Below are 23,230 nucleotides of genomic sequence, written 5' to 3'. Positions count from 1 at the left end.
GGGGCAGGTTTTGAGGACAGAATACCCCTCTTAATAGAGGGCTTGTTTTGTGCTTTCATTTGTTCTGACTAGCAATCGAGCACAAATCTCAGTGGTTCCCGTCCCCGTTAGTGTTATTAGTGACTGTGTGGTCTGTGCTCCTGCTCAAGATAATGTCGTTTGGCCGGGGGAGCTGTGAGAGTAGCCTTGTGACGTGTCCCAACCATTTTGGCCGGGATTGGAGGTCTGGGGGAGAACTGAGTATTGGTGTATACCACCACATCCTCGGGACCTCACCTCTGTTTTTCACCTCTAAATCTCCTTTTTGCAGAGTCATACTGATGAGGAGTTCTTGCTCGCGTTTGTTTCCTGATAATCAGATTCTGTGGGTCACACGATGAATGTTCAAACCTTATGATTTCATTTCTCAGTTTTCTTTGTCTGCAATTAATTATCACTCTTTTCCTTCTTTTTTTACTAGAACACTGTACCTATATAAATTGAGGGAAATGTCCAATTGGTTGGATAAGCGACATTAAGTCTTCAAATGAAATGTGCCCTATAAACCAAACAAACGGATCTTAATTCAAGCCAGCCTTTTTTCGAACAGTGGGCCTGCTCAGGATGTGTTTGGACCAGTTTGATGAGGGCAAGGATTCCACCTTCGCAGGAGATGGTCTTGATAACGATATACTCACTCAACAAGCTTGTTTTTGTGGTTTCCCTGCGTCTCGTAGTATTTGTTTCCTCTTAAACATTATCACAGACGGAATACGATTGCAACCGTTTTATGTACATCGACATTTCTGAGTTGTATGTGCTACGTGATGGAATGGATAAAGTAAAATTACATGTACAGTAAAGTACTTATGCATGTAGTTGGGGAGAATTGTTACAGCTTAATTGATGATTTCCTGGTGATTAATTAGGTGGGTGAAGGCCCGGAAGGCGGGGACACAATAATAATCGATTGCTGGGTGATGGGACAGGGCAAAAATAATACTTGTAGCTGTGGATGAACTTCCTGGATGCTGGTGGCTTTGCATGTTGAGATCGAATTTTGGAAGCTCCTTCAGGTTAATTGGACAGATATCCAGCACAGTTCTCATCAGCAGCATCCCGATCGCCATTTGAATGGTTGGAATTATCCGTACAGTGCACGTGCAGACCACCTGTTGTACTTGGTGGGCCATCTGTTGGAAAGTCTTTGCGCAGTTATGTTGCCTAATTGCTAGTTAAATCCCGCTCTGAGGCATAAGCCTCTTTGAATTGCTTTAGGTTTCGATTTTACCTCAGTACGGCTGATTCAATGGTTTGCTATAGCGAGCCAGCCGCAGCGTTGGAAACTGATTGAAACATGGTGATCATACTGATGGAACCTGTTGGGTTATTCGAAAATTGTGTAACACGTCTATGACAAATGTGTGTACTTTCTTCGTGTATTATTTTGACTGAAAAAATCGATTGATTTGTGGAAATATCCTACCTAAATTCACTTACGCATGTAGTTTTCCATGTTTTGTCTCATTATCAAATCACTCAAAACAAGTCCTCCTTTGGAGTTTTGTACTATCTTTGCAAATCACAGTACTCTGAAGGAACGTTTCCTCGGCAAATTCACTTATTCGGATGTACGTTGTACTGTTTCAGCACTGATAAACTTTATATATCATTTCAACAATCGATTGTTTTCCAATGTGCAATTTATTTTGCTTTCATTGATGTGGTTTTTAAATGAAAGTAAACTAAAATGACAATCAATATATTATCGTAAATAAATCAGTATTAAAAAAATTGATAAGGTTTTGTTCATCCGTATTAAAATAATTAACGGCATTGTTCCTATGAGCAATATTTAATTCCTGTAATAAAGGTAAGTCTACATATTTCCCGAAGTGCCGACGTTTATCCTTGTACCAAAGGTGAGAGTTTCATACATGATATTCTTATTTGGTGGTTATATTCAGTTTGCTTTTCAATCGTGTATTTCCTCGGAAGGTTGATAATATTTTTTATATTTCGAGTCTTTATCACATAATTGTGAGTCCAACGTGAATTTTCTTAATCAGTCATTGTTCTTAAAAGAATTAAAGCACTTGGGAAAACCTTTTTAATAAAATTACTTCGAATCAAAAGGTTTACGACTTGGGTAAAAAAAAAAGGAATTCGCTGTTATTGTCATACATGGTGTGTTATGCTGTGTACATTTGTTTTAGACTAGTCTGACAGAAATACTAGATGAATCTAACAAGACAAAATTTATGATACATTGTCTAAAACTGAGAGGATGTGTCTGGTTCCAAATGTCCAGCATAAAGAGCCATTAAAAGTATGAATGATACAAACAAATACTGGATATTAATAAAACGGGCTAAAATGGATCTTAAACTAACTGTTTGATTCCCCTTGACTGCCCGAAGGGAAGAAAGGAAGGGTCTGGATGCTGAACATTCGAAATTAACTTGCAAATTATGTAGGCAATGTTCGAATTACATAGCCATACGGCCGGCAATATTGATTAATTAATAGGGCTATTCATCTCCCACTAACATGCGTCGTTGCCGGTCGTGTAGCCAAGTAATTCCAATGCTTTTTTCAGAGACTTATTCTGGACTACGCCCATCTGAGAGGAGGCCCGCGTATTTATCCCATAGTTGCACCGTGCCTCGCAGTTGGTCCTGGGCATGGATGATAATACGCCGGCGTTCGTTGTCCAAGGGCGGGAGGTTCTTTCTGTTGTCTGCCTCAAGTTCTACCGTGGGAAGGCTGTTCTGCTCGGTGTTCTGATACAGCTGATTGGCCTTAGACGACACAAAAATTTACCTTTGGTCTGTATAGGATCGTTTCATGATAACAGGTATCACCGCTTGGCAGGTGGAAGGTGAGGGAATGCCACTTGTGCTAATAATCTGACTGCCAAAATTTGTAAAAGTCTGGGAGAGAGTGCTTTGTTGTATCTAGACCACTCTCATTTTTCCTGTAACTTAGGCGGCAAAAGTATGCAGAAATGTCACATTTTTGTTGGTTTTCAATTATACCTCAAATTCGTTCAAAATGGGCATTTGAACCATTAATTTTAAAAAGGATTTTCATTTAGTATGCATATTATTACTTGTGGTCAGATAGCTAGGTGGGATATTCAATACTTTGTGAATTATTCTTTTACTTTTGTATTGATGGCCAGCCATAGTTTTAGCAGCCACTTGCAGGAAAAGCATGACCGTGACGTCTAAAGAACAGATTATATCAAAGTGTTAATGGCTCATTAAGTTATTAGCGTTTCATACTTTTGAAATGCATTGGATGCAATGGGCGAGTATCTAAAACTCTTAAGTTGATGCCAAGCCTTTTATTTTCAATGTAAGCATGCCACTTCTGCATTCACTTCCGTATTAAAGGTTCATCGGTATAACACGCTTTTGATTCCAAATGCTCTTCCCTCACGACTTCCTTTTTAACGTCATTATTACACTTCACAGTGTATCGCTTCACTTGTTCAAATCCGGTCAGTGTACACACCTGGAGTAGAAGAATGTGCTGTTTTAATTCCAGGGTGGTAGTCAATTGGTCAGTGCCTTGTTCTCGTGCGTCTTGGGGCGTGGTGCCTTGTTTGGCTAGTATCTCTCGCTGACGAGCAAGAAGCCCACGATGGGAAATGGCTACTGGACGGGAGCGGCGTTTAGTGTCAACTCCTGGTAAGTGACAGACAAAATCATGCAGTCGGCATACTTGAATTTAAAAACCAACCGAGGTTTTGCTCATAGGGGAGTGCAAACTGGGACCAGTGTGACCTGGCATATAGCGAAATGCTTGGTTGCAAGTGCACATTTACGGAGGCCAACCTTAAACTGTTTGTCTCGTCACATCATGAAAAAGACATGGTCCATTTTGAATAAAACATGTATATGATCGCCTCAGCATGACGGCTGGAACACACTGGCCCGTGTGTCAGGTACACCGTTTGCAGACCATTTGGCAAGTGCGTGATTTTTTCTAGGGAACCGTCTGTTCATACCCAGCGCCGACAGCAAAGGTTTTCAGGTTTTAAAAGCTTGAGGATTTCAGTGGGCAGTTACAGCGTCGCGTGAGTCCGGGATGGCTGTCGGAGGTAAGGTCTATTTGGTAGGCAGAAGACATTTATCGTTTACGGTAAGATTGATGATCGGGTTCACTGAACACCAACATTTACTTACTAACGCTAAAAGAACGCACATTTGGTAAGAACCAGTGATTATGGGGATATAGACCTGGAAACAGGGCTCTTTAATGCTCCTCACAGTAGGCCTATCAAGAGGGATACAGAGGGCCCCGTTTACAGGTCTAATGGGGATAGTGCATTCCTCCTCCGGAAGCACCCGTGTTTTATCGATATTTTGTAGGTGTTGTCATGAGGTGGATACCTTTAGCTGCCATATTAGCCACAGCGTCTTTGACCTCCAAAGTCACCAGTCCTCGCCTTGGTAGTGTTGCTTTGGGTAGTTCTACCTCATATCTGTTCCTCGGCTTTTGTTTCTCGTACAACGAAAGGGCTGGCAGGTAGCGATGTGAACTCTGCAGTGTGTAGACCATTTTGTGCGTGTTAAGCTCAAAATATCATTTCGATACCAAACTTCTGTTGTCGGGACAGTTAACAGCATTCTGAGATAGTTGGTGTGGAAAAGTCGTGGAGTCGGGTTGGCGTAGTGGTCCTTTCCTCGCCTTCCACCTCTGCGGTCCGGGTTCGATTCCCGGTTTAGTCCACATGTGGATTGGGTTTTCAGTTCATACCTGATTCCGTGGGTTTTTACCCAGAATAGACCTATTCGACTGGGGTTTTTCTCCCACCTCTAAAACTGTAACTGCTTCTCATTGTCTCTTCTCTACAAGCTTCTACAGGCTTGCAAGCTACAATTCCTGGGGCACTTTTGAGGAATCCTTGATGTCATTACCAGAAATAAATAATGTTTTGAGTAGAATTGAAGATCGTGCTCCTGACATACACATCAACTGTCTGAACATCGTGCGCAGTTTCGTTGTGTCAGAGCTTGGTCTGTTTGTTGGTGCTTTGTTCTCACCATGCGGAATACAACTACTGAAAACTGCTGTTTATCTGTAGTAAGTTAAAAGACGTCATACTGTAAGTACCCCTTCCTTTCTCCCTGAATACTCAGCCATGATTTTGTTGTTGTTTTGGTTTGATTTTTTTTGAACTGGTTGATTTTTGAATGCACAGAGCCTACATTATTTCCTTCAAGCTGCCTGTTGTGTGAAGATCTGATTTCGTAGAGAAAGTACGATTTGCAACTAATCAAACCTCGTTACCTGGATGGAGCTCAGCGATTGTGTTTGCAAAGGGTATTCTTTTGGCGAGGTCTTGAAGTCTACGCGTCTGTTGTCCTGGACATAGTTGACGTTACGGAACTGTAACGGACGAATCGTCCAGTGTCAGAGTTTCTCGCGTACAATTTTGAATATGGTGCTCAACAACATGATTTATACAAACTGATTTTTTTCAAGCTAGGGAGTACATAAGGTTCAAGACAAGGTGCATAACGTGTGCGACATATTTGCTAATTTCCCCTATACTTATTCTATCATGACACGCAGTGCTGGACAGAAATGAAAAGTAATGTGAGGTTCAGTTTGCTCCCGTAATAAAACTTTGATGATTGGGGCACTTCACAGTCGGAAAAGAAAGAGACATTCAGAGTCCTTCCTTTAAAATCTCGCAAAATGGGCCAAGGGCAGTACATAATATACTAAACTTTGGTATTAACACAACAGATATCCAAAACTCAAGCTTGAAATAATTTGCTGGCAGAATGTTGATCTACCAAAAAAAGTAGATGTCATCTTAACCAATTAAAACAGCTGTGACTTCAGACTTGTACATTAGTGATATTTTGCACAGTTGAGGGCGACATGGGGCACTTTTTGAGGGCCTTTGAATTTCGTGCTTTGTACAGCAGTGAATTGCTTACTTCAAGGAAGCTGTTGTGTGAGATGGATCGTGTCAGCTTGAGTGGAGGCTCAAGAGATGGGACTTCAGCCCGATCACTGGTAGCTTCTGCCTCAGGCACCTGAACACAAAAGAAGTTTCCGCAAAGAGGGTTTATTTATATGGAAAACTATTTATAACAGCCATGTCATGTACCAGCAGACGCCAAATAACCTTAAAGGACTGCTGATATAGGGAAGCTTTCTACTAATGAAAGGGATGGATATTCCACAAGAAACCCTTTGGATTTACTGATGCCAAGCCGGCCGGATTCTCTGTTTCATCGGCATGCTAAAGGCACCAGGGCCGCGTCTTATTACTCTGACTTATAGACCCTGTTGTTCAGCGTGTTTCGAACGCCAGTAAAAGCTGGTAGCCTCACATTGCATGCTAATTCCAATGTTGGACTATAAGCTATGTGCTGATACCAGCCAGTTTCAATCTTCCAAATTAAAAGCTACAGAGATCTGCTGGAAAGTACAAATCTTACGTGTTACGGGGATTTACTGGTGTGGATGGGAGCGTGTTTGGGGCCACCACAGTATCTCCATACAGACTCTCAAGTATTTTGTAAAACACAGTGCCTAAAGTATATACTCTGCCGATTGAATAATCCGCCCATGTCCCTATGCTCCTGAGCTCTAGACAGCGATTGACATCCTTTTTTTGCGTGAGGCCACTTCAAGTTCAATTTGTCCTAACCTCTTTCCTAGAATCTGTGATGCCATCTCTATTTTCACTCGGTGTCATTGATGGCGCCATGAGAGTTTTCAGTTCCTGGCGGACGCCAAAGGCGCCGTGGATTGTGTTGTATTCCTCCATCTAATTTTCAATTTAAAAAAGATATGAATTACGATCGCTTAACTGAAGAATGGTGAACCTATGTCAATGTAGGAGTACGTCAGCCTCAGTCAACAAAAAACGAAAAAAACAAAACAAATGTGTTTGTTTCGTTGAAGCCACTGACTTCACTCCAAGACGTTTTTAATACTTGCCTGATCACGAAGTCCCTTGGACAAATCCTTACACGCACGTTCAAATGTGGGGCTATTTTACCCGAACACCATATTATTCTATTAGATTTCAAAGTTAATTGACTGGCCTCTAAAAATGGAGGGCGTGGCATTCACACTGAAGGTTAATACAAGAAAGTGAAAGCGTATTATAACAAAGTTTTCTGGATATGGGACTTCCGTAGATGTTCCTTTCCCGGATGTGCATTTTCATGGATTCAACAATACTAAGTCTTAATTACAATATTACTAAGTCTTAATATCGCACTCTAGATGGCTTAATCCCTTGAATTCAATTTGTATTAACTTGAAATATTGCCTCAAAAGAACGTCGTAACACGTAAACTCGTAGAGCCCCTTGCAGACTTCCAGCAGCGTTTGCTCTATGTGTTTATACCTGGCGCGTGAAGGTTTCTTTGAAGAACACGACCGTCCCTTTAAGCACATCTATGGCATGGTGTCCGATCATTTCGATCTGGCGTTGCAGGCGGACACAGACGGTGTCGTGCGGGCTTACCAGTGTTCTCTGCGTCGCTGCCTCGTCCGCCATTGCGATGTGATCACGAGCAAAAGTGCTCCAGGGACCGATGTAGTCTGCTGCTTTGGCCAATCATTGAAAAACTAATGAGTGGGGTTAGGCATATCATAAGCCGTAAATCTGCCGCACTAACAAACCTCAACACTACCGCGGTTTGGTCTTAAGTACCTAAGGAGAGAGATAATTGAACTGTACTAAAAATAAATATTTCACTTTCCTAGGTATCTAAGTTTGGCTATCGAAGAAATGGCTTTGTCTCTCTCATTTGAGTAAAATAAGATGAAAAACACTTTTTTAAATCACATAAATTGACTAAGCATGAGCATTAAATATAGAAAAACGTAATATAATTGCAACTTTTCCATATTTCTGAAGTTCAGCAACGACAGATGTTTCGTTACATTTTCCTTTATGTGAAATATCTGAAATATGAACACAATAACTGGTGCCATTGTGGGTCTTACCATACGAAGGCGACGGTATTTTGGAATGAATATTCCACGAAGGGATTGGCGAGGCTGAATGGAAAAATCTTTTACGAAAACAAAATTGAATATTGTTAACTTCTTGGAAGGTTCAATGTTGATTTGTTTACTAACTTCATTTCTAGGTCACCGTTAGTTTAATACTACCTCTCACGGGTATACTGTTGGTAATTGATGACAATGGTAGTTCAAAATACGTTTTCTTTTGCCTCAGGACAGTGAGATTTTGTCCAAAGAAAATTATGACTGGACGCTGAATCGGGGTCTAACAATATTGTTGGCATTAGTGTAACATTTGCGGATGGCACTGCTATCCACAGTCTATTTTTAGAGGCTTGGATGCAATGAAAGTTTTTAATACCACAGACCTACAGAGGTGCACATCCAAGAGGTAAAGGGGCATCTTTAGAGATGGGGTAGAATCGAGTGCTGGTCGCGTGAAGGTAACTAATATCCTTGTGAGGGAGAGGGTAAAGTGTGTTTTGCAAATGGTTTAATATTGTTACCAAAACAATTGCTTGATTTTCTAGATTTCCCTGATTGAGTGGACGGAAAGTACCTTCTGTCTGCATTTGAAAATCTTCCCCCAAACAACACTTACCTTCGTTCTCCTGACTGCAGGGACGCGTAGGCATTCTTGGCGGCAAACTTTGACGGTCTGTTGTCCTTCAAGACTTCGAATCGCCCTCTTCGGATTGGGGTCGCCAGTGCTCTGCTGCGCCTGCCGCCGTCGGCGGACGGATGAGCGCTGTCCTTGTTTCCCTGTAAGCGAAAATTCATCAACAGTACTTCTACGGTTGGACAAATTAAAGATGACGTGTTTCAGCATACTGAATTGAGTCCCGCTTTCGCATAATATCTACCTCAACTCTAGCGTTTGTGACACTAATATTCGAACTCCACTCTACATGTATATGGATTTTTTATCCAATGGGTATTCCCCAAACAATTATTTGTCTCAGGTTTTCCTTTCATATGCCAGAAAGTAGACATTCAGACTTCAGTCTTTTTTTTCAACGAATTACTTCAGTGCTTCTGCAGTCCTATATCAGTGCTTTTGAGGAAAACGAGGATTGATTGCCACCAACTCATTTTAACAATAACGATCGTTGATGTAGGCCTATGGAATGTTTTGGGGTTTGCTGTCCATACTTTGTCTGAGGATCGCTTGTCGTTTTTGATTACCTGGTCCAATTTGCGAAGTGTCGCTTCCGACAGGCGTCTACGAATGTCCTGATTTGCCACAATCACGTCCGCGACTTCACGTTGAATGAGCCGCTTGAGGTAGCCTGTGAACCCGTTGATTCCTTGAACAATACGGCCCAGCTGCGACGATGGATTGAAAAATCAACAACAAAAAGCCGTATTCGATACAAGCAAAGAAAATTGTCCGAAATAAAATTGTCCCCAACAGGAAACGGCACCGAAGAAGACTGGAGCAATAGGAAGATGGCAGAAGTGTGACACATACTCTCCTGGAAGCAGGCCTAGTTATCCTTTTTCATTCTGTCGTTTTGTCCCTTAACTTGAGGTTTGTGCAGTCCTGTCACATTTTATTAAACTGCGTTGCTGTGCGAACTGATTTGATTTGCGCATGAACCTTTTACTGTCATTTATTTTGCAAGCGTAAGGTTAAACAAGCGCTTTGTTTTGCAAACATAATGTCATCACGCCCTCTTTACGGGCTTTCTCATCGGGTCTCGATGGATCTTGCACCACCTCGCCGCCATAGGAAAGCGCACGTGTAAACAAAGGTGGCGTCATTTATGTTATTTTTCTGTTGCACGGTCTTGAGCCTTTTTGCCGCGCGCGCAAAGTTAAGCCCGGGCATGCGCACCTCTCTTTCCACGAATTCCACAATGCCTCCGGTGTCCACAGTCGCTGGCTCCTCACCAGCTCGCATCTGACGGGAAATGCTGGCTCTCTTGTGATCGGCCATTGGCGTGATGGGTCCAGTTGGGTCAAAGTGAGTCCACTCGGTGGGCGGTTGGGCTATGGGTGCTTTGTCGCTGGGTGTGTCGGTGCTGCTGCGCGTGGTGAGAACTGGTAAGGGGTCGATCTTCCGCCGCTTTTTCAACTTCCAAGGGAAAATAATCAGATTGATGCTACTGGTTACCGATAGATATCTTATAGTTTTCTGATGCATTGTTTCTGACAGAGTGTAATACAATACGTGTGGTTTCTGATGAAGAGAGCTGTCCGTTGGTGACGTTGCATAAGAGTAACTACACACGTGTTTTTCTTTAAATCTCTAACACAAGAGAGGTAACCTCGGCTTCCATAAATAATTTAATAAATGATGACTTCAGAAAATACAATCATGTTGTGACGGAGCCAACGCCCTGAAGCCAACTGCAATAAATAATGGGCACTGGCTTATTTATAAACCATCATTTGAGCATTTGGCAAGACTTGTGTCTAACTCGAAGGCAAGGGGATGAGACAGGGTCAGTGGTTTCGTGGGAGCTTGTCATGGTTACTTACTGATGGTACATAGGACCACTGACCGAGGGGGTCCATCTGTGGGTCCGTCTGCATTCCCTGCAGAAATGAAATATGACATTAAGACTTTCAATATACAAAAGCCTTATGAATTAATAGGATGACAAGCAAACGAAAAAATGTACTATTTGCGTGTATACTAATCTATGAAAACTAGGGCGAGTATCTTAAACAGAGGGCTATAAGGGAATGTAAAAAAAATTACCTTTAATCAGTGTTTTTGGCTGGTGGTTTTGTACAAAATGAAAGAGCCAACCAAAGGTTAACACGATATGGTACCGCCGGCTTTCAAAATTTGGTATGCATAGAAGCGTAACCCTCCTGGCATGCGTCTAATTGGCATGCAGTGGGCGGGGTCATCTTCGCTTTTACGTATACGACACTGTTTTCGAGTGTTCTATACAGTGGATCCGGGTACTGAGAACAGAAATGGCTAATGACAGATATTCTTCGATTTTATGATTGGTTAAACCTATTAGTGAATTTTGAAGTCATTTCATTAGCCCAACCTGATCAAACGTGAGATACTCCTCCATTTGGACAAGATCCTTCGCCTCTTCCTCTTCACCCTCTTTGGCCTGAGACTGGTTCCTTTTGTCCTGCTTGCCTCTGCCCGTGTCTTTGGGCTTCTGGCACGGTCGACTCATCCTGCGGGCCGGGCGGCTGTCCTGATCCTTCCGCATGAGTTCTGCGTAGGCCTGAAACTCGTCATCGTACTTCACGACCGCCTGAGGCTTGGGCTTGGCGGGGGTTTCCTGTGCCGTGGTCGTTTTGGAAGGGATCTTTGGGGTGAACAGAAGAAAGGAGATGCTGTCATTGGTTTGGATGCTCCCACATCATTTCGTAGATCGTAATTTTATCATGTGTGTCTCTTCGTCCACACAAATCACTAAGAAACGCAAGCTGAAGGTTGTGTCGCGGGTGGGCTGTGTTGCTGTTGAGTGTTTCAAAGACCTTACGTTGAGTACAAATCCTTCCACCGTCATAATTCAGAAAGCAATGAAGTATACATCGTTGGAAAGTGTATTGTACAGCCCATGCCGAATGAGTCAGAATTACAGCAAAATAAGGGGAGAGCGACGTAATTGATCAAAAAGCCCGATTGATCGGACATGTAGACGGCTACTGGCTCATTCCACCGGTATTTCAATTCTCTGGATTATGAAATTATCACAAGCCTGGATGGTTTCCTGGAGTGACTGCCCGGGGATCTGAAGTAATCGCTTCAGCATATCATCGCAACAATCTCAGTCATGAAGCGCTATAGCTTTGAGTACTCGCAAAGGCCTTTGATCTGCACTTCATAGAAAATAAGGTTGATCTGTCAAGTGGGACATATTGAAATAACTCAATGTCTGAAATTCCTCTTGCATGGGATCTCCGATCTTAAAAGGGAGACCTCTCCCTTGATGGTCGAAATTCCAATTTGAGTTGTGCTACATAAGTTTGCGTTACCTGGGTCGTCGACAGGCTGACGCCACTACCCTCTTTACTTTGGCCGGGAACGTCATGGCGATGTTCTCCCCCATTTTCCTCCGGCCCCTGCAGTGGACCACCTCTCGGCCCCATCGACGCCGGAGCGCTAGACGCATACTTCAGAGTGACCAGCTCCCTCTGGGCTCGCATGAGTTGACCTTTGAGCGTGACCAGCTCCCCCTGCACCTTGTCACGCTCCTCCGTCAACTGCAAGATTTCGGCAGCGTAATCGCGTCGCTCTTTCCGCTGCGGCGAGGCTCCAGCAGCCTGTGTCAGATTTGACTGGCTTTGCTGTTTGATCGGCTGTTGCTCCCCGGTCCTTCTTTTGGCGCTTTGTTTGGACGACGGTTTGGTCACGCGAGGGACTGTGAGACTGGAGGTCTTTCTGCCTGCAGCTGGTTTGGAACTGGCAACAGAGCTGGGACAAAAAGAGCATGCGGTATATAATATCCACTTATGTTGTGTGAATCGAACACCCATGGAATTCTCTTCCTGTCGACAGTTTATCCCCTCCTGTATTTCAGTCCAACATGAAGTACAGTATGTTAATAAGGAGGATATGCCATAAGGGGAAACATAAGGAGTTCTGATCTCAGTGGTGTTGGAACAAGGTTGCAGGTTTTCTGTTCCAGTTCGAACATGCAAGGAAAGTTCTGCGTTTCTGTTGCAAAACATGGAAAATACCGCTGTCCTCGTGGTACTAGTGAACAGCTGCATGTTTGATCTATGTATTACTTGCTTCCTAAACCCTTTTCAAGGCTTTTCAGACTTTGCGGAAAAGCCTGTTCGTGGGTAATTTTAATGTCTTCAAATCCTGTTTGTTAGTACTCATGTAAATATCTTCGTCGAACGAATCATGTATGGGGGGAAAAGGTCCGTCTTGACAACTGGGGTACCTGGACTCCCATCCATCAGTTCCGCCGCCAGACGGACGCTCCTCCATCTGCTTGGTGCTGGGTGCTTGTTTGTCCCGCCCCGCACGGTTCACGCCTTTCGCGGATACCGGGTCGGTCATGGACAGCGTCTCGATTATCTGCGGCGATGAAGTCTTCACGGCTTCCATCAGTTCGGACAACTGGAACTCCAGCTTCATCATTTGAGTTTCCTGTCAGGTTCAAGGGAATTACTACGCAATGCACCGGAAAGGGCCTTATACCGTTTTCGAATCATTACAGCCATCGTCTAAATATCGGCATGATCAGGAGAGCTTGCTTTTAAAAAGACAAGAGACCTGTCTTGCAGCATATAATAACACTCCGTTGTTTAGAATAGCACAGACAACTTTGATGTTTCTGACTGATTCGAAAGTAAAACTGCGTCCTCCGATAGGCCTATATAATTTTTCGTGCACACACTCAGTGCATCTTCACTGCTCTGGTATTTTCGGGTGGACGAGTGTGGAAATGTGGACTACAGCGTTTGTGCACCGCACTGAACTCAATCTTCCTTCATTGTGTGTAGACCCCAAGTCTTCGGGCCCCATAACTAACAGCACAGACGTGTATGTTTGAATTCATGATTTAGGTTTGTCATGAAACCTCGTTTTCCATTTGACGAAATTACTTTCGTAGTTTTCAGACCTTTTCGATGAGTCTCTGCTCTAGTTGGTTCACTCTGGCTGTCAACCAGTCGTTTTCCTCCCGCAGCGCCTCCAAGTCCCCAGGGATCACATCATCCGCAAGAGCTTGCCTCTCCACTAGCTCCGCCTCATCACTTCTCTCGGTCGCCTTGGCCTCGGCTTGCTCGGACCGCCCCATCTCCGCGCCACTCTCGATCCATCGCCGGCAAACCTGGCATATCACGCGTTCTCCTTTCACATCCCGGCCAGCGGGAGCCCGTCGAGCACCAAGTTGATCTTTTCGCTGTGGGACGTTTTCTTCGAGTTTCTGGCAAACCAAATGATCAACATTAGTATATACCTCCCCTTACCTGTATAATATTGGATTCTTGTTATTTCTAACTAGTAAACTTCCTTTAAGACTCATAAAGTAAATTGCTATTGAAGATGTTTTAATAGATGATAAATGCTAACTTAGCGTATTCTGGTCGTCAACTCATGAACAAAAAAATGCATGCATGATCCTCCGTGTGAGCCCTCAAATTGGTTAGCTTCAGAACTGTTGCACGAGACAGACTGTATACAGTCTGTAGTCATTCAGCTGTCATCATTGGCATACAAAAACTTTCGCTTTGTAATTAGCCTAATCGTGGACTCGTGCCTGGCATCGTTACTGGCATTTCAACTTGTCTCTGGCTTCATTCAAATCAGCTGTATGGATATAAAACTACTAACCGATTGGCTGATAGACATTAGTGAAGCATGTATGTATATGTTTGGTTTTACCTGTGTCACTTTCCCCTCGCCGATATTTTCAACGTCTTCATCTGTTGTCGGTGTACCTCTTTTGCGTCGTTCCTCTATCAGGGCCTTTAGAGCGAAATGATTACATCCATTATGACGAAAAAGACAAATCAATACATTATAAATAAATTGGCATCATATTTAATTCTTCCCAATCCGTCTCCAGTGTGCAAAATGAGGCCTCGATTCACGATTCCGAATGTGACCATTATTGTGTTTGACCATATGTATGTACACCATCTGCCTTTTGCATGCCATACCCGTATTTTCAATTATAAGCTTTTTAAAAATTCTCAAAACTCTCCCAAACAGACAAAGTCTGTAGCCTACCTTTTTCAACTTCCTGATGATATCTCGGCATTTCTCTTTCTCCGAATTCAGGAGCAGGTTGTCATTTGTCAGCTTGGCGTTCTCTGTTGACCACTTCTCGACCATCTTTGGTAAACGTAACAGTGAACAACAAACAGTTCGTTTTGTATTCAGGGAATTCCAAAAGCCCTCTTAATCCAGTCTTTGTTTTAGGGAAGGCGCGTGCGATCTTAATTACAAAAAGTGAAGATTTACTCGTATTAACTGAGACTGTTGACATGCCTACAGTAGAATCCATTTGTTCTTTAAGAATAGATCGATGTTTCACTGGAGTTTCTCATGTATTTCAACAAAGCTTAGACAGTTGATCTTGACATAATCTGCGACCCATTCCCCAATTTTTCCGTATCGTCTTGGCGCATTTTGCTCTCCTCCAGCCTTTCTAATGGTATATTTGGGTCACGTGTTTGACTGCATCATTGGGAAAATTATACAAAGCGTTCTCACGACATGTCAAAATTTCGCCAATTTTAGGCCAAAACTATGCATGCACGATGGAATATACCAAAACGGGATTAGTAACAAGGGTTGTACAGCAAACCCCTTTACCGACTAGTTTAAAACTTCCTACAGAACTTTGATTAGCCTACCTCTTCCTTCTCTCGTATTTTCCCTTCAAGCCTTCAGAAAGAAATAGTAGAAGAAAACAAATGACTACTGAGGCACCTTTAATATAGTGCAGTAACGTAATTTGTCGGTACAAGTTGGGGCAAAATGTTTACATACACCTGGTAGAACAAAAACACTTTTCCTCAAATTTCACAACTTCACTCACTCCTACTAACTTTTCTTTTCATGTGGACAAGGAAACTTGGGTCTCTGCTTTATTGTACAGGGTGTATGCATCATATAAAAACACCCATGCAGACACGTGTATATGATTCATATTTATATTTACAAGGAAATGTTATGTACTCCAACCCTGATATTTAGTGTCACTTTCTGTACTTTTTGTCACATCTCATACTCGCAGTGGACCACTTTCTGAAGTGTTTTTGAACAACAATAAGGGGGCAGATTTAAAGTTTTCACAAACGGTTTTCAGAAAAATTTAGATTTTGAACCATAATAAATATCTCAATTGAATCATCAAATATCAATAGAAGTACACGCTATGAACAATAAGTGGAGATACAATTTGCCTGACCTCATAAGGAAAAAGTTGGCAAACTTATTTCAAGCGGCGAAAAATTGAGGAAGTGTGTGTAAACACTTTGCCCAACTATAAATGTCGGTCGTAGCTTTGTGGAATACGGGAGCGTCTGATCCTATGTCGAGTGGAATCTTTTTTACTACATTACAGTACACCCTGATTTTACCTCATCATTTCCTCTGCCTGTCGTTGTATTGCAGTCATTGCTTTCTCTATTTCGTCCTCCAAAGCGTCGATATCTGAGAGTGCAAGAAAATGAAAATGTTCATAAAGGAGTACGTTCCTCTAGAATGTTGTGACACAAGTATCTTGCAGATTTTGCAATTTTTTAAAATATATTATGTGAATAAAGCAGTACTATTGCAAATTACCGAAACACCACCGCGAATTAACATAATTTCAAGCTGTTTTCCTTTGCATAGTGCTTAAGCTTCAGTCTTTTTTAATTGACAGGAATAGATAATTGTTAAAAGTTTGCATTACTTTTACATGAACAAGCCGTTATTCCAGGTAGATCAAAATCACATAAATTGTCCAGAAAAGTATGCAAAGAAATTTTAGCTCTCTTCATTCGCAATTGATGGGCTTAGAACCGAGAAACTCGATAATGTTACAACACCATTTCTTTTGGGAGATTGGGAAGTTAATTACGATCAGTTCCCTCCGATCGAATGCGTCGTAGGAGGCCCACTATCTCGTCTGAGGCGTGCTTCCAATGAGCGCCAAATGTGCGCCGAGTTGCCGCAAGCTTCCTCGCTGCGAACAAACAAGAAAATTGGAAGACCAAAATGGGTTTTCCCAAGTAGCATTGTTGCATGGCAGATCTTATTCTATAATAAGATTATTTTCGTAAACACTGACAGGTACCAGCGAAAGGTTTACACAACTTTAAAGGCGAGCGCACGTTAAAAGATGCCAAACTCCGTAGAAAAGTTTTTCATCAACATTCCAAAGCACAAAACGGCGCGAAATTAGTAAACGGTTTACGTTCCTACTTACTTTCGTATAATTTTTTAAACTTTGTTATGACTTTCATCTGAAGCTTTGAAGACTCTCTGAAAATGGAAAAAAAACACTGTTTCATAAAAAGCACAACAAACGATGTATCACTCCTCTCCAGGACCAAGGAAATTTTGTTAATGAGACATTGTCGTTAAAGTGGACCCGGATACCGAGGTTTACCAGAATACACAGCCATTGCATGGCAGGAATAGAGTTAAGGACACCATTTTTCTGAGGGGGCACGTTTTAGGAGAGCATCGCGTCTCCAGAGATGTGTCGGAGAGAGGGCGCGAAATCGGAAATAGTTTGCATTTAGCAGAGAGAGAATCTCAGTTTGGTGTGGCACTTTGGCGTATAACAGCGAACCGGGGAGGGAGGTCCATGCCCTTCCCCCTATTTGAAATATTGAAATGTACCCAGTCTTTGAGCAAGCTCCAGTTCATTTGCTTCAACAGTGCCCCCTTGAAAAAAAATGAGCATCTTCGGGTGCCCCTGAAATGCCACTCCAGTTATGCCAGCATTCTTAATTTAAGGAACCAGCCCTTTCCTGCGCTTAACGGCAACTCAATCATATTGAATTCAGATGAACTCACTCCTGGAGCAGTTCTGTGTCCTGTCCCTGGCTACCAAGGCGCTCCTTCTCGTGGTTCATGTGCCTCAACTTCTCAAATTCCATCTTGGTATTTAATAGCTGATCACTGGAAAAGCCAAACGATCAAATGAAAATACGAGTAAGAACAGGCGTACGATGAGGATAAAAAGTCTGAATAACACCGCAAGAGTGTCACTTTTATGTTTGTTTTTTCGCTCATGACTATTTTGTGTTTCCATTTCTTCGTGCATAGAGACATGGTCCTTACGGCATACCAATCGAATTTCCTATACCCTTCAAATTAATTGTACACTCCACTGGGTGGTAGGTACGTACCCAAATGACGCCCTTGAAGGCTCTGAATCATCTGTGGTTGCCTGGGAATCTGGGGTCTAAAACAGAAAGGGTGGATTTTTGTACGAAGCTTCCCTGATGTAAATCACAGGGCTAGACGATGCCTTCGATGCATTATGTTATCGTGTTAAATGATGCAAATATGCAAATACAAGCTTGCTGTCATGCACTGATGAAACAATATTATAATGAAGTGATTCCCAATTCCGTGGAGTTGTTCCTATATGAGAATACAGGCATGCATGTCCTATGTTGTTAACGCGTTTCATATACAATATTATGTTTCATTGTTGCCTGTGTATCCAGCTGCTGGGAACAGAATCACAGTTCATTTGGTGCTAAGGTCTTCTACAGAACACATAATAAGCTGATGACGAATTGTTTTATGTGTACTCACTGGTATCCATTGAACTGGTTCGGCCTCCAGCCACTTGGAAGTAATATCAAGACATTGCAACAGGTGTCATCGTAGCAGGGTGAAATTCATGGCAACGGAAACGCCATATCGAGAAAAGAAACGACATTATTTACAGAAAATGGAAACTAGAAAATAAAAATGCGTTTTCTGAAGTGTCTATTGAGTCTGAATAAGAATAGTGTGGGTCATATTGATAAGAAAAACCCTTAATTAAAACACTTCTGAATTTGCTTAAACATCGTTGACTCTCTCTTCCGTTAACATTTACTTCACTGTATTATTTCAATGCTATAGGAATTAATTGGACTCTTACCTCTGCCATGGAGTTCATCAACTGAGAACAAGGACAGAACGGGAAAAATTGCTTTTTATTCTTATTTTCCTTTTCAGTGTCCAAGCCAATTGTACTAACTCTTATGGAATGCAGTCGTTAAGTCATCTCACCATTTGAAACACATCTTAAATAAAATATATTACGATACTTTCAAATCTAAGTTGAAATGGCTTACAAACCTTTTTGAGATATCTCAAAATGTATCAGGTGATTTATTGGAATAACTGAGATATATCTTCAAAGTATTACAAGATAGGCCTGCCTCATTATCATTTAGAGATTTCTCAACATCAATTTCAGGACATAATTTATAGAGATATCTCAACATGTATATTGAGATGTCTTAAAAGTTTTTCATAAATCTTTAACATCGTTGAAAGATGTTGTATCTTGAACGTATTTTTGGACGTCCTGAAATGAGACACGTCGTAAAAGAAAATGAAAACAACAGCCTCGAGGTCACTTGCGTGCGCAATACAAGACTTCTTCTGCAAAGAATCCCAAATAAAAAGTAGTCTCTTGTCAAGCCTTGGCGCCCTGGGTGTGATCTAGGGATCAGGAAAATAAGGAGGGTTATCGATCAACTAACCTCTGTTCGCTCTCGTTCCATTGCCTCCACTCGAGCAGTAATTGATTCGTACCGAGCCTGGAATTCTTTCCTCTCATCCTGGACCTGAATTAACAAAAGTTATCATGTCACAATCGGACGATGACACAACGGGGACATTTTTGTCGTTGGACGGACTATTCAAATGCCAACTGCACACATCACTTCCAGTTCAAGCACGGTTAACTGTTACATTGGGAGAAGAGAATAAAACCAGTGTGAGCATCCATCTTATAACACTCGCCAGAAAATCCAAAGTTAAAATATGCTGTGCTCTTTGAACAAGCGATGGCAATTTCATCGCGTGGTGATTTTTTTCCCTCGTATTTGTCATTATTGAACAGCTGGTACACATGGCCCATTCGCAAACCGTCCTCCTTTGAGAAAGTCAACAGATTTTTGTGTCTCGTAAGTATACCTACACTGTAAAAAGGTTGGTCAATTTTGGGTTGGTATTTTGCCCAATGTTGGTAAAAATATCAACTTAGCAACCTTTGGGCAGATTCTTCCCAATATCTGGTCAATATTTGACCAACAGTGATGTAGCTTTAACCAAGGTTGGGCAAATTAGAAATGCCCAACACTGTTTTGCCCAACTTTTTTTACAGTGTATAATGTGCAATTTGATTCCACCGGGGCATGTTAAGTTCATCATAACGTGAAGTTACCTACCCCAACTCTGCGGCTGACAGCTTGCCCCTCAGTAGCCCAGTCCACATCTTCGCTCTTGGAAATGACAACCAGCAACAAAGCATGAGATCAGTTGGGTCGATAATGACGATTTCATTGTGAACATTGGTTCAAAAATGTTGTTTGTGGAACAAATAGTAATTTTTCTTTGCCAAGTGCTGGATCTTTTCGACAATCTGTAGGCTGCACAACTGACGGTCTACCGTGTGAAAAAAATCTCAACCGTTTATCCTTTTTTTCAGTTGTGTAGAATCAGGGTAGGCCTATGTGGTGGAGGTTATAACGTCAGAAATTCATTAAACGGCTTGTACTTACCACTTCGTCGTCATCATAAACATTGGCGTATTGACTTAGGGCCTGCAACAGAACAAAGAGTTGGAGAGGCTCAAAATAACCGTGGGTGGCGCCCTTGTACATACCGATCATTCTCTGGTGCTAGCAGTCCACTTTCTAAAATTGTACTGATGCTCATTGAATTTTGTCCTGTTATTTTACAGTTATTTGGAAACGTTTCCTGAAAATCTGACGAACCATTCTTGTGAAAACGTATTTTCATTTCTGGCCAGAAATAGGCCTATTAACTTTTTTCAGTTGTACTCAATTCAGTGGCCAGCGCACACAAATGAGTGACCGTGACAACAAAATCCCTTACTGGATTGACTTGAAACTCAAGGTCACAGATTTATTCCAATGCATATCTTTACACCTACGTTGATCTTTCAAAAAGACCTGCCACTATTCTGTGGTCGTCTAAGTGCACATTAACAGCCGTACAGCAATACAAGATTTTTTTTGCGAAGAATCCCAACATGATACAAGGACATCTCTTGTCAACCCTTTCAAAAAGATTGGCAGTAGGGCAGCCGATGTTTTTATTGGAGCGGGACTCCCCTTCCCCGGCTATAAGAGATAAGAAAAAAACATGGAGCTCTTTCAGAGCCACAGCCAAATTAATGCACGTATATACATGTACATGTAGTTGCAACGGCACGCGAGTCAGCGATCACCTGTGGGTCTGTTTGTTTCACAAGGATGTGATTCTCCTTCAGTGATCCCATCGCTGGTTCGTTCCATCCATTACGCGAGTTCTGCTGTCAGTGAACCAGCATCGGATCACGATTCGGATACGCGTGAAACAGGGCCAGTTTGTTTCACGTGGATCCGGATCGCAATCAGTGATCCGTCGTTGATTCACTGAAACCAAAACCCGCCTAATGAACGGAGCGAACCAGCGATGGGATCACTGATTGGTCGAGTTCGGGTGGCCTTTTCTTGACACGGGTTTCTTGTTCTCGCGCTCGAACGGCGGGACACGACTCAAGAACACTGTTCTTGGAACAGGATCACACACCACCTCCTCGTCGGGGTTTTACAGGAACACATGGAAAAACCCGTGAGATTTTGATTTTTAAGCAGCTGCAAAAAGTAGAGAGATGGTTTCCAAAGCCATAGACAATGAGAATTTTTTTGCAAAATTAACATTATTTACACATTACACAGAAATGAATGTTCCTGTTTATATAGAAAAGAATTCAGCCCATCCGAACATTAGCTCTCGAATAACCTAGCCTACATGGACGCCGCCATGTTGCACGTTGCTTCTCACAAACTACCAGCGATAATTGGTTGTTTGTTCCTGGAGCTCAAGCGGCCAACAAATAGAGCTGTTCGTGAACATACGGGAACAAGCCGCCCGAACTCGGCCATTGAGATCCAGATCCTTGTGAAACAAACTGGCCCAGACCCTTTGTAGTCGACACGGTAAGATGGCTACCGGTGACCTCAGTCGATCCAAAATTATTGCAAGTCAGCATTTTTGCCGTGCACTTTAACCAATAATTCAGTGACAAGACGAGTGATCGGCGACTCAACTGATTGATATGGCAGGCGTTTTTACTGTCATTGTATAATACAAAATGCTGTGAGCCTACTTCTTAACCTACCCCTACTCCTATATAGGAGGCAATGTTCATGACAAAGACAAAGATGTACATCTGTAATGTGTATCAAAATCGAATTCATACAGATTCTTACATCAGAACACGGGCGATTCGCATTAGCGCGCCTCCAACTTAGTTTGCAATGCGTTGGCTAATCATGATGCCCGAAATCTGTCGACCCTTTCCAAACGCGCATTGGGTCGACATATTTCTCGCATTGTGATTGGCGTTAGCGTTATTTTGAAACGCCCGTATTGTCTTTTAAAATTGCTGTCCCTTTTAAGTGATACTGCAAACATTTTAGTCGTTGGAAAATCCTAAAAATTCTTCACAATCCCTTTTATTTTGTTTGTTTGTGTGTGTGTTTTTTTTGCTCATCACAAAAAAGTGGGGGAATGATCCAATAGCCCACCCCCCAACAGCCCACCACCTCAAAAGGGGGGGGGGGGTATATACTCCCTCGGCATCCCCCAACCCCAGGATTTACTCCCATGTTGGTGACATTTGTCTTTCAAGTGACTGCCCAAAACTGTTTACTGTCTCAGGTGATTGGATAATTTGCAAATATTTATGGATCAATACCTCGGCACGAATGTCAGTTTTTGTGTCGCCAAGAACCTCAGACGATTTTCGTTTGCGAAACGGACAATCAAAACTGTACAAGGAAACTGTAAAACGTACCCTATTCAGACGAGATGTAATGTCCCCCAATCCTTCCTGGATATCTGCCTGTCTGATGCTTGGGATGGGTATGGAAAATCCGAGGCTGTTCACCGGTCCTGAATCAACCGTGGGTGCTACCATCGGCCGAGGTGCTGCGTGGGCGTCCGCCTCAGCTCGCTTTCCCTGCCCGGTTTGTAACAGTTTCCTGCTGCGGTAACTCATGGCGAAGTTCAAGTTTAGTTATGCGAGGGCGGTGTGCCAAAAGTGAATAACGAGCCTAGGTCGGACACGCAGGCAGCTGGCGGCAAGATCCACGGGCAAATGAATGCCCCCGTAGCGCCCACAGCTATTCTTAGTTTACTTTACTCTCTGTCAAAAAACCGACCAGATTCGGGAAATGAGTGTGTGCGTTCAACCGGCCACACTGTTTGAACTAAGCAAAGCAAGATAAGGAGAGCTACAAGATAACAAAATTGTCACTGTGGAAATAATTTTTTACGTGTTTTGTTTGTTTCGTCACAGAAGAACTCCACGGGCACTGAAAAATCAAGGCGCGCGTTTCTGTGCTGTAACGAGCTCCGCTGCACAGACACTGACAAAACAATGAATGTACTTGCTTCGTGGAAAATCATGAAACGGTTTATACTTAATTTTCTTGCGTAAGTATTTTATGCCACGCTTAATTAAAAAAAAAAGCACGTCGTTTCTTTGGAATGGGAGCTCCAAGTTATAACTGTTTTCAAATGCGTGCGTGCCGCAAATAAAGGGCGCCCTCT

At 42.5% G+C, this 23,230-nt stretch overlaps 1 protein-coding gene across 2 annotated transcripts; it reads right to left on the bottom strand.

Annotated features, from left to right (window-relative positions):
* Positions 1-1,664: 1,664 nt before the first annotated feature.
* On the bottom strand, positions 1,665-22,911 carry LOC110986028 (uncharacterized). Of its 2 annotated transcripts, none has more exons than XM_022247611.2 (30): positions 22,473-22,911; positions 20,167-20,208; positions 19,834-19,887; positions 19,144-19,227; positions 18,534-18,554; positions 18,200-18,232; positions 17,785-17,840; positions 17,450-17,554; positions 16,854-16,909; positions 16,506-16,610; positions 16,021-16,093; positions 15,292-15,322; positions 14,663-14,767; positions 14,315-14,398; positions 13,551-13,856; positions 12,867-13,075; positions 11,950-12,388; positions 11,004-11,276; positions 10,477-10,533; positions 9,830-10,069; positions 9,178-9,318; positions 8,594-8,754; positions 7,972-8,039; positions 7,367-7,566; positions 6,659-6,778; positions 5,940-6,038; positions 5,281-5,379; positions 4,380-4,530; positions 3,499-3,671; positions 1,665-2,780 (listed from the first exon to the last, which is right to left on the bottom strand). In XM_022247611.2, exons 1-30 carry the CDS (start codon positions 22,674-22,676, stop codon positions 2,583-2,585), a joined length of 3,987 nt encoding a protein of 1,328 aa, XP_022103303.2. In that variant the 5' UTR covers positions 22,677-22,911; the 3' UTR covers positions 1,665-2,582. The 2 variants fall into 2 exon arrangements, with proteins under 2 accessions (XP_022103303.2, XP_087002183.1); XM_087146057.1 differs by having other exon boundaries at positions 2,592-2,809.
* Positions 22,912-23,230: the final 319 nt, after the last annotated feature.

The sequence above is a fragment of the Acanthaster planci genome, linkage group LG14, assembly GCF_054643075.1.
Source record: "Acanthaster planci isolate LZ-2023a linkage group LG14, COTS_SCS, whole genome shotgun sequence".
Taxonomy (NCBI): Eukaryota; Metazoa; Echinodermata; class Asteroidea; order Valvatida; family Acanthasteridae; genus Acanthaster; species Acanthaster planci.
The sequence above is the reverse complement of the archived record's forward strand: the minus strand, read 5'-3'. Positions and strand labels throughout refer to the sequence as shown.

Coding starts and splice junctions, on each gene's coding strand:
- LOC110986028 (XM_022247611.2), bottom strand. CDS start 22,676: ATGAGTTACCGCAGCAGGAAACTGTTACAAACCGGGCAGGGAAAGCGA. Junction 19,228..19,833: donor CTGTCAGCCGCAGAGTTGGG/GTAGGTAACTTC, acceptor TTGTTAATTCAG/GTCCAGGATGAGAGGAAAGA. Junction 6,039..6,658: donor TCACAGATTCTAGGAAAGAG/GTTAGGACAAAT, acceptor TTTTGTGTTCAG/GTGCCTGAGGCAGAAGCTAC.